The 15,788-nt window shown below is 46.2% G+C and overlaps 1 protein-coding gene across 1 annotated transcript in view; it reads left to right on the top strand.

Moving 5' to 3' along the window:
• The first annotated feature begins 925 nt into the window (after nucleotides 1–925).
• LOC126106264 (myoglobin-like) overlaps nucleotides 926–15,788 on the top strand; it is a 32,797-nt gene continuing 17,934 nt past the window's right edge. The window contains exons 1-2 of the mRNA XM_049912488.1: nucleotides 926–996; nucleotides 9,238–9,469. Of these exons, the coding sequence (XP_049768445.1) occupies nucleotides 926–996; nucleotides 9,238–9,469 (303 nt within the window). The remainder of the gene's footprint in view (nucleotides 997–9,237; nucleotides 9,470–15,788) is intronic.

Genomic DNA, 15,788 nt, shown 5'->3' with positions numbered 1-15,788 from the left:
ATGGTCACGAAGTCAATGAAGTTAAGGAATTCTGCTACCTAGGCAGTAAAATAACCCATGACGGACGGAGCAAGGAGGACATCAAAAGCAGACTCGCTATGGCAAAAAAGGCATTTCTGGCCGAGAGAAGTCTACTAATATCAAATACCGGCCTTAATTTGAGGAAGAAATTTCTGAAGATGTACGTCTGGAGTACAGCATTGTATGGTAGTGAAACATGGACTGTAGGAAAACCGGAACAGAAGAGAATCGAAGCATTTGAGATGTGGTGCTACAGACGAATGTTGGAAATTAGGTGGACTGATAAGGTAAGGAATGAGGAGGTTCTACGTAGAATCGAAGGAATATGTGGAAAACACTGATAAGGAGAAGGGACAGGATGATAGGACATCTGCTAAGTCATGAGGGAATGACTTCCATGGTGCTAGAAGGAGCTGTAGAGGGCAAAAACTGTAGAGGAAGACAGAGATTGGAATACGTCAAGCAAATAATTGAGGACGTAGGCTGCAAATGCTACTCTGAGATGAAGAGGTTAGCACAGGAAAGGAATTCGTGGTGGACCGCATCAAACCAGTCAGTAGACCAAAAAAAAACAAAATTGACAAAATGAATACCTGGACATTGTCCAGTATGTCAGCTAGTAAAAGAAAAAAAATAGCGGAGAAAGTGGTGGGAGAGCTCTGAGGGCTTTCATCCGGACGACCTCGTCGTAAAGACGCTCAGTCGTACAGAATCGCAGGTTCTGTACTGGAAGGACGATCACGTGACTCGGTTTGGGTGACAGCCCCCTTCCGTTGGCCAGACCTGGCTGTCCCTCGCGGCCGCCCTGTGAGGCGCCAGAGGTGTGGGGTTGGGACGCCGTCCCCCCACGGACGACGCAGTGACGTCACGGCAGTGTGCTCCTAATAGCCTATCAGCCGGCAAGATGGGCTCCGCAGCAGATTGGTTCCGCCCCGCCACGCTCTGCGACACCGCAGAAGCTGCCGCACAGCTGGGGTAGCCAGAAGCCAGTAGCCAGCTGCTATCTCATGATTCCTCCACCCACGTGTGGAGCCCACCTCACAGTTTTTCTATATCGATGACGTCTGGATACTGTATACAGGGTGAAAAGTATTTAAACCGACAAACTCTGGGAGGTTGTAGGGGACATCAAAACAAATATTTTTCCCTAATGTCATTTTTTCCTATGAGGAGTATTTAAACCGGCAGAGGAAGATTTCTCTGGCGGCAAATTAACTACACCAACAAACACTTTTCCATTTTTTTATGAAGAAGAGACATGGCACTAACACAACCCAATTTCAATTGCAGTAGATTTTCAAAAATGCCTCCATTGACACGTAAACAAAGGTTACACCGTCGGATCATGTTCTGTCTCACACAGGCAAAACCCCCAGGAGAATCCCGAATTGTTCCTGCTGCTGCTACTATCCGGGCAACCAGATCCTCGTCTGATGCAACAGGAGTTGCGTAAACAAGGTTGCGCATCTCTTTCCACACGTAAAAGTACAGAGGGAACGTATCTGGGGATCGAGCAGGCCATGGTGCAGGACCACCTCTGCCAATCCACGTTTCTGGGAACCGTCGGTCCAGGAATCGACGCACACGACGACTGAAATGTGCCGGCGCCCCGTCATGTTGGAAGCACATGCGTTGTCATATAGGGAGCGGGATGTCTTCCAGAAATTCTGACAATGCTCTGGCGAGAAAATTGTAATAGTGCCTGCCATTTAATGGCCTAAGTAGGAGATACGGGCCAATTAAACAGTCCCCAACAACACCGACCCACACATTAACGAAGAACCGCACTTGATGAGCGCTAGTAACTGTGGCATGTGGGTTATCCTCACTCCAAAAATGCGAATTGTGCATGTTGAAGACTCCATCACGCCCGAACGTTGCTTCATCGGTAAACAACACAGAACATGGAAATGTAGGATGCACTTCACACTGTTCCAGGTAGCACTGCGATAACTGGGCTATGGGTGGATAATCAACTGGTTCCAGGTTGTGGACACGCTGTAAGTGAAATGGACGTAACAATTGCTCTCGAAGCCTGTTCTCACATTCGTCTGATTCGTCCCCATGTTACGTGCAATTCCGCGAGTGCTGATTGAAGGATCCCGCTCCACATGCTGCAAGACAGCTTCCTCAAATTGCAGTGTTCTTGCCGTGCGACGGCGTCCCTGTCCAGGTAATCTGCTAAATGACCCGGTCTCACGCAGACGTTGGTACTCAGCAGCAAAGGTCGTATGATGCGGGATACGGCGATTAGGATATTGTTGTTGATGAACCCGCTGTGCAGCTCGTCCGCTGTGACGCGCTACGTAGTACGCACCAACCATATCAGTGTACTCACTCCAGGTGTATCGCTCCATTAGTAAACAGAGACAATGCACTACTACACTGGTGGACAGCAGTTGCCTACAACTGAAGAGCGTAATACGGCTTCCACCGGTTTAAATAATCTTCATGGGAAAAAATGACATTAGGGAAAAATATTTGTTTTTATGTCCCCTACAACTTCCCAGAGTTTGTCGGTTTAAATACTTTTCCCCCTGTATACACGTTCAGTCGGAACAGATACGGGTTTCGGAAGTGGAGCTTGCTGGATTTTCTGTTCTACCCTGCAATATTTAAACAAGACTTACCACTTGCTGTAATGAAAGAAACACTAAAGAAAAATCAAGACATGTTCACTGGATTTGTCGACATGGCAAACCGTTCCACAATGTCAAACGGTGCAATATAGGCGAAGTTATGAGGAAAACAGGGATGAGATGTAGGGAAATGAAGGTAATATACAATATCTACAACAGCCAAAGCGGAACAGTAAGAGTGGAAGACCAAGAAAGCAGTGCTCGAATTAAAATGTGTGTAAGACAGAGATGTAGTCTCTCGCCGCTACTGTTTAACCTATACATTGATGATGTAGTCACGGAAATAAATGAAAGGCACAACAGTGGAGTCAAAATTCAGGGTGAAGGGATATTAGTCATAAGGTTCGCTAATGACATTGCTATCCTCAGTGAAAATGAAGAAGCATTACAGGATCTGCTGAATGGAACGAACAACCTAATCATAACGTGTACAGATGTGGATTGTGAGTAAATCGAAAAAAGATGAAAGTTGTGTGAAGTAGAAGAAATAACAACAGCAGAGGGTGGGCGTACTGGTAGTTGGGAGCTCCAACGTCAGGCGCATGATGGGGCCCCTTAGGGATATGGCAGCAAGAGAGGGGAAGAAAACCAATGTGCACTCCGTGTGCATACCGGGGGGAGTCATTCCAGATGTGGAAAGGTCCTTCCGGATGCCATGAAGGGTACAGGGTGCACCCATCGCTCATGTCGGCACCAATGATGTGTGTCGCTATGGATCCTCTCTGGCTTCCGGCGGCTATCTGATTTGGTGAAGACTGCCAGTCTCGCTAGTGGGATGAAAGCAGAGCTCACCATATGCAGCATCGTCGACAGGACTGACTGCGGACCTTTGGTACAGAGCCGAGTGGAGGGTCTGAATCAGAGGCTGAGACGGTTCTGCGACCGTGTGGGCTGCAGATTCCTCGACTTGCGCCATAGGGTGGTGGGGTTTCGGGTTCCGCTGGATAGGTCAGGAGTCCACTACACGCAACAAGCGGCTACACGGGTAGCAGGGGTTGTGTGGCGTGGGCTGAGCGGTTCTTTAGGTTATATGACCTTGGGCAAGTACAGAAAGGGCAACAGCCTCAACGGGTGCAGGGCAAAGTCAGGACATGCCGGGACCAAGCAACAATCGGTATTGTAATTGTAAACTGTCGCAGCTGCGTTGGTAAAGTACCGGAACTTCAAGCGCTGATAGAAAGCACCGAAGCCGAAATCGTTATAGGTACAGAAAGCTGGTTGAAGCCAGAGATAAATTCTGCCGAAATTTTTGCAAAGGTACAGACGGTGTTTAGAAAGGATAGATTGCATGCAACCGGTGGTGGAGTGTTCGTCGCTGTTAGTAGTAGTTTATCCTGTAGTGAAATAGAAGTGGATAGCTCCTGTGAATTATTATGGGTGGAGGTTACACTCAACAACCGAGCTAGGTTAATAATTGGCTCCTTTTACCGACCTCCCGACTCAGCAGCATTAGTGGCAGAACAACTGAGAGAAAATTTGGAATACATTTCACATAAATTTTCTCAGCATGTTATAGTCTTAGGTGGAGATTTCAATTTACCAGATATAGACTGGGACACTCAGATGTTTAGGACGGGTGGTAGGGACAGAGCATCGAGTGACATTATACTGAGTGCACTATCCGAAAATTACCTCGAGCAATTAAACAGAGAACCGACTCGTGGAGATAACATCTTGGACCTACTGATAACAAACAGACCGAACTTTTCGACTCTGTATGTACAGAACAGGGAATCAGTGATCATAAGGCCGTTGCAGCATCCCTGAATATGGAAGTTAGTAGGAATATAAAAAAGGGAGGAGGGTTTATCTGTTTAGCAAGAGTAATAATTGCAGATTTCAGACTACCTAACAGATCAAAACCAAAATTTCTGTTCCGACACTGACAATGTTGAGTGTTTATGGAAAAAGTTCAAGGCAATCGTAAAATGCGTTTTAGACAGGTACGTGTCGAGTAAAACTGTGAGGGACGGGAAAAACCCACCGTGGTACAACAACAAAGTTAGGAAACTACTGCGAAAGCAGAGAGAGCTTCACTGTAAGTTTAAACGCAGCCAATACCTCTCAGACAAACAGAAGCTAAACGATGTCAAAGTTAGCGTAAGGAGGGCTATGCGTGAAGCGTTCAGTGAATTCGAAAGTAAAATTCTATGTACCGACTTGACAGAAAATCCTAGGAAGTTCTGGTCTTACGTTAAATCAGTAAGTCGCTCGAAACAACATATCCAGACACTCCGGGATGATGATGGCATTGAAACAGAGGATGACACGCGTAAAGCTGAAATACTAAACACCTTTTTCCAAAGCTGTTTCACAGAGGAAGACCGCACTGCAGTTCCTTCTCTAAATCCTCGCACAAACGAAAAAATGGCTGACATCGAAATAAGTGTCCAAGGAATAGAAAAGCAACTGGAATCACTCAACAGAAGAAAGTCCACTGGACCTGACGTGATACCATTTCGATTCTACACAGAGTACGCGAAAGAACTTGCCCCCCTTCTAAGAGCCGTGTACCGCAAGTCTCTAGAGGAACGGAAGGTTCCAAATGATTGGAAAAGAGCACAGGTAGTCCCAGTCTTCAAGAAGGGTCGTCGAGCAGATGCGCAAAACTATAGACCTATATCTCTGACGTCGATCTGTTGTAGAATTTTAGAACATGTTTTTTGCTCGAGTATCATGTCGTTTTTGAAACCCAGAATCTACTATGTAGGAATCAACATGGATTCCGGAAACAGCGATCGTGTGAGACCCAACTCGCTTTATTTGTTCATGAGACCCAGAAAATATTAGATACAGGCTCCCAGGTAGATGCTATTTTTCTTGACTTCCGGAAGGCGTTCGATACAGTTCCGCACTGTCGCCTGATAAATAAACAAAGTAAGAGCCTACGGAATATCAGACCAGCTGTGTGGCTGGATTGAAGAGTTTTTAGCAAACAGAACACAGCATGTTTTATCAATGGAGAGACGTCTACAGACGTTAAAGTAACCTCTGGCGTGCCACAGGGGAGTGTTATGGGACCATTGCTTTTCACAACATATATAAATGACCTAGTAGATAGTGTCGGAAGTTCCATGCGGCTTTTCGCAGATGATGCTGTAGTATACAGAGAAGTTGCAGCATTAGAAAATTGTAGCGAAATGCAGGAAGATCTGCAGCGGATAGGCACTTGGTGCAGGGAGTGGCAACTGACCCTTAACATAGACAAATGTAATGTATTGCGAATACATAGAAAGAAGGATCCTTTATTGTATGATTATATGATAGCGGAACAAACACTGGTAGCAGTTACTTGTGTAAAATATCTGGGAGTATGCGTGCGGAACGATTTGAAGGGGAATGATCATATAAAATTAATTGCTGGTAAGGCGGGTTGGTTGGTTGTTTTGGGGAAGGAGACCAGACAGCGTGGTCATCGGTCTCATCGGATTAGGGAAGGAGGGGGGAGGAAGTCGGCCGTGCCCTTTCAGAGGAACCATCCCGGCATTTGCCTGGAGTGATTTAGGGAAATCACGGAAAACCTAAATCAGGATGGCCGGACGTGGGATTGAACCGTCGTCCTCCCGAATGCGAGTCCAGTGTCTAACCACTGCGCCACCTCGCTCGGTGGTAAGGCGGGTACCAGGTTAAGATTCATTGGGAGAGTCCTTAGAAAATGTAGTCCATCAACAAAGGAGGTGGCTTACAAAACACTCGTTCGACCTATACTTGAGTATTGCTCATCAGTGTGGGATCCGTACCAGATCGGGTTGACGTAGGAGATAGAGAAGATCCAAAGAAGAGCGGCGCGTTTCGTCACAGGGTTATTTGGTAACCGTGATAGCGTTACGGAGATGTTTAACAAACTCTGCAAGAGAGGCGCTCTGCATCGCGGTGTAGCTTGCTGTCCAGGTTTCGAGAGGGTGCGTTTCTGGATGAGGTATCGAATATATTGCTTCCCCCTACTTATACCTCCCGAGGAGATCACGAATGTAAAATTAGAGAGATTAGAGCGCGCACGGAGGCTTCAGACAGTCGTTCTTCCCGCGAACCATACGCGACTGGAACAGGAAAGGGAGGTAATGACAGTGGCACGTAAAGTGCCCTCCACCTCACACCGTTGGCTGGCTTGCGGAGTATAAATGTAGATGTAGATGTAGCGAGATACTTGACATCATAATTGGTGATCACGATGCAGAAGAAGTTAAGGAATTCTGCTATCTAGGCAGCAAAATAACCCATGATGGATGGAGCAAGGAGGACATCTAAAGTATATTACCACTGGCCAAAAGGGCATTCCTGGCGAAGAGAAGTCTGCTAGTATCAAACATTGGCCTAATGCGAGGATCAAATTCTGGGAATGTACGTTCTGCGCACAGAATTGTAGGATAGTGAAATATGGACTGCGTGAAAACCGGAACAGAAGAGAATCGGACCATTTCAAATATGGTGTTACAGAAGAATTTTCAAAATTAGGCGGACTGATAAGGTAAGGAACGAGGAAGTTCTCCGGAGATTAGGCGAGGAAAAGAATGTATGGAAAACACTGAAAAGAAGACAGGACATGATACTAGAGCTTCCTGCCAACAGCCTACAACCTACAAACGTGCAGCATTCCATCACATGAACCACCTTTTCCTTTCTATCCCTATGTGCCAAGAAGACTTTGACCAGGAACATAACACAATAAAAACAGTAGCCATGAATAATGAATTTGACCCCAACACCACTGACAAAAGCTTTAGATAAGAAGAAGAAGAAGAAGCAAGTCTGTTGCCAATGAAAAATACAAACAGTAAAAGAAATGGTGTAGATTACCTTTTATAGGGAAAACATCAAATAGCATAAATAACATCTTGAAGGCAAAGGGTTTCTCTGAGTTTTTCTATGTCCCATAGACAATAGGTAGTTTCTTGTTTAATTCAAAAGACAAACAATGGGCTATCACAGAAACTGGGGTTCATAAAATCACATGTTGTGAGTGTCAGTCTTGCTACATTGGACAGACTGGGAGGTCAATCTGTACCAGGTTTAAGGAACACCACAGAAGCTGGAGATTGAGGAAGCCTGTTACAGTCTTTGCAGAACATTGCCTGAACAATAATCACACATATACAATAGATGTACAGGTCCTACACACAGAGGAAAAGGGAGCCAAACTCAACCAATTAGAAATTTTAGATGAAGTGTATACCCCATACCTATTATTAAACGAGCAAACCAAATTCAATTATTCACTTTTTTTAAATGACATCACAACTCCAAGATACAGGCAAAACTTTGAGCCCCAGTCCATCGTAGTTAAAAATATCTCGGTTGATGCATAACTTTAGTCCGGTCATTGTAGTATAATTGGTGAATGGATAATAACGTACGTAATTTGTTAAAAATGGTCATTAACGTAATTGCACATTAAGCTTTGGATCGATACCCTAAGAAGTTGAGACGATTATCTTTGCCTTGTCATCATGTTTCTCTGTGCATTATAATCTTTGGGAATCAGTAATGCACTGAAAAATGAGCTTATACCCGAAACCTTGGTTAAGAAATAACATTAATAATAAATTATGAAACAAGGCTAAAAACAGTGTTCGTTTAGTAAATTTACAATGTTTCACCAAGAACCCAAAGCTGATTCAATTAAAAGTTTTCAAGATAAGTAATTTTGAAATCAGGGAGTCCTTCACTGCACAGCCTGTAAATAAACAAACAAGTGTCCACTAGTGGCGTCCACTAAGTAATGATAAACACTTTTTTTCTAAAAGTAGGTTGGTTCTAATCAGGATTCCAATCTTCTGGCTACAAAACCCTAGTTTTCAACATAATCTCCGTTCAGTGCGAAGGCCATGTGGGAGGAGGGAGGTGCTGTACGGCTTTGAGGTACCAGTCTGCTAGTCGACGTCGGAGCCGACGGCTGACTCCATCAATAACCTCCTCATCATCCATGAATCACTTCCAGCGGAGTGCATCCTTCATTGGGCCAAACGAATGGAAGTCGGAAGGTGCGACATCAGAGCTGTAGGCTGGATTAGGAAGAAGTCCAATCAAGTTTTGTCAGCTCTTCTCGGTACGCAGAGGCCATGCGTCGTCACGGAGAAGAGCCGACGAAAACAGATGCCTCGCCCAACGACTCACCGCGCTTTTGTTCACTGTGTCTGTGCACATTTTGCAAGCGCATACGAATAACTTCAATGCCTGATTTTCCGCGAAAAGAACACACCACCGTTATACAGGGTGAAAAGTATTTAAACCTCATAGGAAAAAATTAAATTAGGGAAAAATATTTGTTTTGATGTCCCCTACAACCTCCCAGAGTTTGTCGGTTTAAATACTTTTCACCCTGTATACGCATTTTCAAGGCTGTGTGTAGCGGCGCCGCCCCATAACAGAACTTCATGAAAATACAGTGGTTGAAGCGCGAATATTCAACGCTATTCAACAACAAATTTTTCATCTTTTCAACCGAAATTGGCCGAGGACGAAATGTGTAGCCTTACTTATTCAGCGGCCCTCGTATACCCGGCTAGTAGTGCAGGCTCAGCTGACCGCCAGTACCTGCCGAGGACCCCCAGTGACGGACCACTCGCTCTGGTTGCAGGTTGTTCGAGGAGCACTCCGACCTGCTGGAGCTGTTCGAGCGCTTCCGGTCGCTGAAGACGCGCGAGGAGCAGGCGAGCAGCATGGAGCTGGCCGAGCACGCCACCACCGTGATGAACTCGCTGGACGAGGCCATCCGGGCGCTCGACGACGCCGACACCTTCTTCACCTTCGTGGAGCAGGTCGGCGCGTCGCACCGCCGCATCCCGGGCTTCCAGCCGGAGCTCTTCTGGGTGAGTCGCAGCTCTACCCAGCCCACCGCCCGTGTCAGTGGCCCTCTGCAACTACTGGAACCAGCAGACGTTCCATAGTTGGTCTGGTACTGCGTATAATGGATCCGTGCTCGCTCCATTCAGATCACTCGTACTCTTGCACAGTTACTGCCCTGAGAGGGAGGGACAGAACCACCCTTTCCCAGTTGGTTAGAATATGACATCTTCTCTATGCTTTTCACAAAACTAGCTCCAAATTGTTCTTGTTGATTACTAAAGTTCACGACAAGCTTCTTCAAACATACCGGGTGATCAAAAAGTCAGTATAAATTTGAAAACTGAATAAATCACGCAATAATGTAGATACAGAGGTAAAAACTGACACACACGCTTGGAATGACATGGGGTTTTATTAGAACAAAAAAAAAAAACAAAGCCCACAAAATGTGCGACAAATGCGCGTCGTTTGGTGATGATCGTGCGCTCAGCCGCTACTTTCGTCATGCTTGCCTCCCAGGTCCCCAGACCTCAGTCCGTGCGATTATTGGCTTTGGGGTTACCTGAAGACGCAAGTGTATCGTGATCGACCGACATCGCTAGGGATGCTGAAAGACAACATCCAACGCCAATGCCTCACCATAACTCCGGACATGCTTTACAGTGCTGTTCACAACATTATTCCTCGACTACAGCTATTGTTGAGGAATGATGGTGGACATATTGAGCATTTCCTGTAAAGAACATCATCTTTGCTTTGTCTTACTTTGTTATGCTAATTATTGCTATTCTGATCAGATGAAGCGCCATCTGTCGGTCATTTTTTGAACTTTTGTATTTTTTTTTTTTTTGTTCTAATAAAGCCCCATGCCATTCCAAGCATGTGTGTCAATTGATACCTCTCTATCTACATTATTCCGTGATTTATTCAGTTTTCAAATTTATACTGACTTTTTGATCACCCGGTACATTATCCAATTGTTCTTGTTGATTACGTAAGTTCACGACAAACTTCTTCTAACATACATTATCAAGTATTTCTGCTGACATTATAGTTATACACTGTAAGACAAAAAAATCGACGCACCAGGAAGGAATCACCTGAATGGGACGGAAATTGATACATGTGACACTTGTACAGTCAAGCAAATGATAACAGTAATGACGGGAACTGAAGAAATGACTTAAAAATTGTCCTACAGCTAGGACTCGAACCCAGGCGTCCTTGCTTAGTAGACAGAAACGCTGACCGCTACGTCACCGCAGCACACTATACTCTCCCCAATACAAACTTCAATTCATATCTTCGGCTTATTTCCCCCCCCCCCCGCCCCCCCTAAATTGTCGCCTTGCAGGGACTCTCTGGCACTGGAATAGCATCGCAAAGGCGGTGTAATGGTCACCATTTCTGCTTAGTAAGCAAGGAGACCCGTGATTCTTCTGTTTCTCCCGGCGTATTTGTTGCTCGAACAGTCCACGGGTGTGCTGCCGGTTGATAGTGTCCAACGGGCACAATATTTCGGCGATCAGACATGTCGCCCTCGTCAGGTGCGCTGACGAACTGAGCTCCTGAGGGCGGGTGGCCGTCTTAAATCCCCTCCACCTGCGAGGCCGTCCGTCCTCAGGAGCTCAGTTCGTCAGCGCACCTGACGATGGCGACATGTCTGATCGCCGAAATATTGTGCCCGTTGGGCACTATGGACCGGCAGTACACCCGTGAACTGTTAGAGCAAGGAGACCCGTGTTCAAGTCCCAGCCGTAGCACAAATCTTTAATTCATTTTTTCACCTTCCATCATTTGGTCAAAATTTCATTATATCTACACTCCTGGAAATGGAAAAAAGAACACATTGACACCGGTGTGTCAGACCCACCATACTTGCTCCGGACACTGCGAGAGGGCTGTACAAGCAATGATCACACGCACGGCACAGCGGACACACCAGGAACCGCGGTGTTGGCCGTCGAATGGCGCTAGCTGCGCAGCATTTGTGCACCGCCGCCGTCAGTGTCAGCCAGTTTGCCGTGGCATACGGAGCTCCATCGCAGTCTTTAACACTGGTAGCATGCCGCGACAGCGTGGACGTGAACCGTATGTGCAGTTGACGGACTTTGAGCGAGGGCGTATAGTGGGCATGCGGGAGGCCGGGTGGACGTACCGCCGAATTGCTCAACACGTGAGGCGTGAGGTCTCCACAGTACATCGATGTTGTCGCCAGTGGTCGGCGGAAGGTGCACGTGCCCGTCGACCTGGGACCGGACCGCAGCGACGCACGGATGCACGCCAAGACCGTAGGATCCTACGCAGTGCCATAGGGGACCGCACCGCCACTTCCCAGCAAATTAGGGACACTGTTGCTCCTGGGGTATCGGCGAGGACCATTCGCAACCGTCTCCATGAAGCTGGGCTACGGTCCCGCACACCGTTAGGCCGTCTTCCGCTCACGCCCCAACATCGTGCAGCCCGCCTCCAGTGGTGTCGCGACAGGCGTGAATGGAGGGACGAATGGAGACGTGTCGTCTTCAGCGATGAGAGTCGCTTCTGCCTTGGTGCCAATGATGGTCGTATGCGTGTTTGGCGCCGTGCAGGTGAGCGCCACAATCAGGACTGCATACGACCGAGGCACACAGGGCCAACACCCGGCATCATGGTGTGGGGAGCGATCTCCTACACTGGCCGTACACCACTGGTGATCGTCGAGGGGACACTGAATAGTGCACGGTACATCCAAACCGTCATCGAACCCATCGTTCTACCATTCCTAGACCGGCAAGGGAACTTGCTGTTCCAACAGGACAATGCACGTCCGCATGTATCCCGTGCCACCCAACGTGCTCTAGAAGATGTAAGTCAACTACCCTGGCCAGCAAGATCTCCGGATCTGTCCCCCATTGAGCATGTTTGGGACTGGATGAAGCGTCGTCTCACGCGGTCTGCACGTCCAGCACGAACGCTGGTCCAACTGAGGCGCCAGGTGGAAATGGCATGGCAAGCCGTTCCACAGGATTAGATCCAGCATCTCTACGATCGTCTCCATGGGAGAATAGCAGCCTGCATTGCTGCGAAAGGTGGATATACACTGTACTAGTGCCGACATTGTGCATGCTCTGTTGCCTGTGTCTATGTGCCTGTGGTTCTGTCAGTGTGATCATGTGATGTATCTGACCCCAGGAATGTGTCAATAAAGTTTCCCCTTCCTGGGACAATGAATTCACTGTGTTCTTATTTCAATTTCCAGGAGTGTAAATGATAACAGATTCAGAAAAATTGGACGATATGTTCTAGAGAAAGAGCTTCACAAACTGAGCAAGCCAACAACGCCTTCGTACACCTCTGGCCCTTATGCAGCCAGTTATTCGCCTTGTACTCACCTGGGATACCGCGCCAATTTCTTTCGAACTGGCGCGTTAGATTGTGAAAATCCCGACACGGTTGGAGAATCCTGCCAACTTTCTCTGTTTGGGTAAGATCCGGCGACCTTACTGTCCAAGGTGGGGTTTGGCAAAAATGGAGATAATGGGTAGAGACTGCCGAGTGAGTGAGGGCATTATCTTGGTGAAATGTAAACCGAGGGTGGCTTCCTATGAAGTGCAACAAAGCTAGGTGTAGAATATCGTCGACGTACCGCCGTGCTGCAAGGGTGCAGCGCACGACAACCAAAGGCATCCTGCTATGAAATGAAATGCCACACAAGACTATCGCGTCTGGTTTTCGGGCCACATGACGGCCCGAGCGAGGTGGCGCAGTGACTAACACAATGGACTCGTATTCCGGAGAACGATGGTTCAATCACACGTCCGGCCATCCTGATTTAGGTTTTCCGTGATTTCCCTAAATCGCTTCAGGCATGTTCAGGAGTGGTTCCTTTGAAAGAGCACGGCTGGCTTCCTTCCCCATTCTTCCGTGAGACCGATGACCTCGCAGTTTGGTCTCCTCCCCCAAAATCGACCCAAGTCCCCCGCCATGTGACGGGCGACAATCAGGTTGATATCCCACTGCTGTCTGGGCCGTGTCCGGATTTGTCTTCATCCTGCAAGCTCGCTGACTGGAGCAGAATTGTGTTCAGTGGCGAGTCTCACTTCGAAATGCGCCTCGATAACCAGCGAAGAAGTGCCTGATGACTTCCTGGATACTGGTGGGACACCAACCTGGTTGTCGCCCGCCATACGGCCTGAAAATCAGAAGTGATGGTCCAGGGGCCATTTCATTTAATAGCGGAATCCTTTGGTTGTCATCTGCGGCATCCTTACAGCACAGAGCAACGTTGGCGACACTCTAGGCTTCATTTCGTTGCCATCCATGACAAGCCATTCTGGGCTTACATTCGGCGAGATAATGCCCTACCACACACACAGCGAGAGTTTCAACTCTTCGTCTTACTGCTTGCCAAACCGCACCTTGGCCTGCAAGGTTGCCTGATCTCTTGCCAACTGAGCACATTTGGAGCATTATGGGCAGGACCCCACAACGATCTAGCGCGCCAACTGGACGTAATTTGGCACGATATCCCTCAAGAGGACATCCAGCAACTCTGTCAATCAACGACAAGCCGATTAACTGCTTGCATCAGTGCCAAAGGTGGCTTAACACATCAATGACTATCTCAGTTTGCGAAGCTCTTTCTCTTGAATAAATCATCCAGTTTTTCTGAAACAGTAATCATTTCTTTGTCTGTACATCGACATCACATCTACTGATTCCCTCCCATTCGGATGATTTCTTTTTGGAACGTCGTTCTTCTTTTTGTCTTGTAGTGTATGTAATTTTTTAGTAAGTCTGTGTGATGCTACTATGATTTACTACATCTAGATGGAGAGAAGAAGTCCATAAACCATCTTGGAACGTGAGATCTTTTATAAACTGTGTTGTTAACATTGGTTACATATTTACTTTCTATAGATGAGTAATAGCGAAATGTCGTGTTTTTTTTTTAGCAATAGCAAAATGACAGACGATTTTTCCGATGATGTTTTATGTTTACAAGTAAATTGTATCTTAGAGATGTTTTTGTCAGACATACTGTACGTTATGTGAATGTACGATGTTGATGTTGTCTATTGTTTTTTGTTTATCGTGTTCTTCACCTGTTTTCTTTTTCTATTATGTCAACGAATAGACAGACATCAAACAGAAAAATTATGTGGAAAACTTTATTGACATAGCACCAGTCCATAGACGAAGAATAAAATAATACGTAAATGCAATGTCAACAGGAACACTTTATAATAGCATATGTGCCGAAACAAGCTTGTCGTGAACTTACGTAATTAACATGAAGCAATTTGCAGCTAATTTTATCAAAAGTATAAAGATGGTGTCATTTTACGACCTTATACAAGCCATGGGACCAGCGGAGAAGAAGTTATAGTTGGTTAGGGAACACACATTAGAGGTTACTATAATACTGGTCAGAAGAGAATTACTAGTTCTGCCCACAAGGACCAATGTCGAGCCCCTTTTAGCTAGTAATAATGGTGCTAGGAAACAATAAACTGTGTCCCACAGGGTTCTTTGTTGCGTCTTTAGGGTTCAAAGTTGGTTTCTCTGTTGTTCTTACCTCAGTCTATGCTGTTTGTAGTTTGGTATACTAATCTGACCACTACTCACAGTTATTCCTCAGACAGAGAGAGAGATGAAAACATCCTTTACATAGTTCACTATTTACCGTAATAAATGTAGAGGGTAGTAATAATATTGCTAGGGAAAAATGAACCAATTGCCTCTCTAGGGTTCAAAGTTGGTTTCTCTGCTGGTCCTATCTCAGTCTGTGCTGTTTGTAGTTCGGTATACTCATCTCACCATTACTCACATTTGTTCCGCAGACAGAAAGAGATGAAAACATCATTTACATCGTTAATTATTTACTGTACTAGATGGAGAAGGTAGTATTAATACTGCTAGGAAACAATGAACCAATTGCGTCTTTAGGGTTCAAAGTTGGTTTCTCTGCTGTTCTTAGCTAAGTCTAGTTACGGCTACTGTACTACAGTTATCGCGCTGACACGAATATGTAGAACCAGCCTTGACATAATTTCTTACATTTTACATACTTCAGATACGAGATAACAATAATACTGTTGCCAAAGAAGTTATCAGATGTTTCTCACTTGCATCAGTGTGGCTTCCACACTACTAATACAAAATTACTACCTTAATAGAGAGAGACTGAATTACTATCCACTTAGCTGACTAATTAATGAATGTAGGAAGTGTGTATGAATGATACTGTTATGATAGGAAGTACCAATTGTGTCAAACAGGGGTCCACTGAAGGTTCTCTGCTAGTCCTACGGCAATCCATTCAACTTAGAGCTACTGTTCCACAATTATCACGCAGACAGG

This window comes from Schistocerca cancellata, chromosome 10 (genome assembly GCF_023864275.1).
Source record: "Schistocerca cancellata isolate TAMUIC-IGC-003103 chromosome 10, iqSchCanc2.1, whole genome shotgun sequence".
Lineage (NCBI taxonomy): Eukaryota > Metazoa > Arthropoda > Insecta > Orthoptera > Acrididae > Schistocerca > Schistocerca cancellata.
This window is presented reverse-complemented; position numbering and strand designations above follow the sequence as displayed.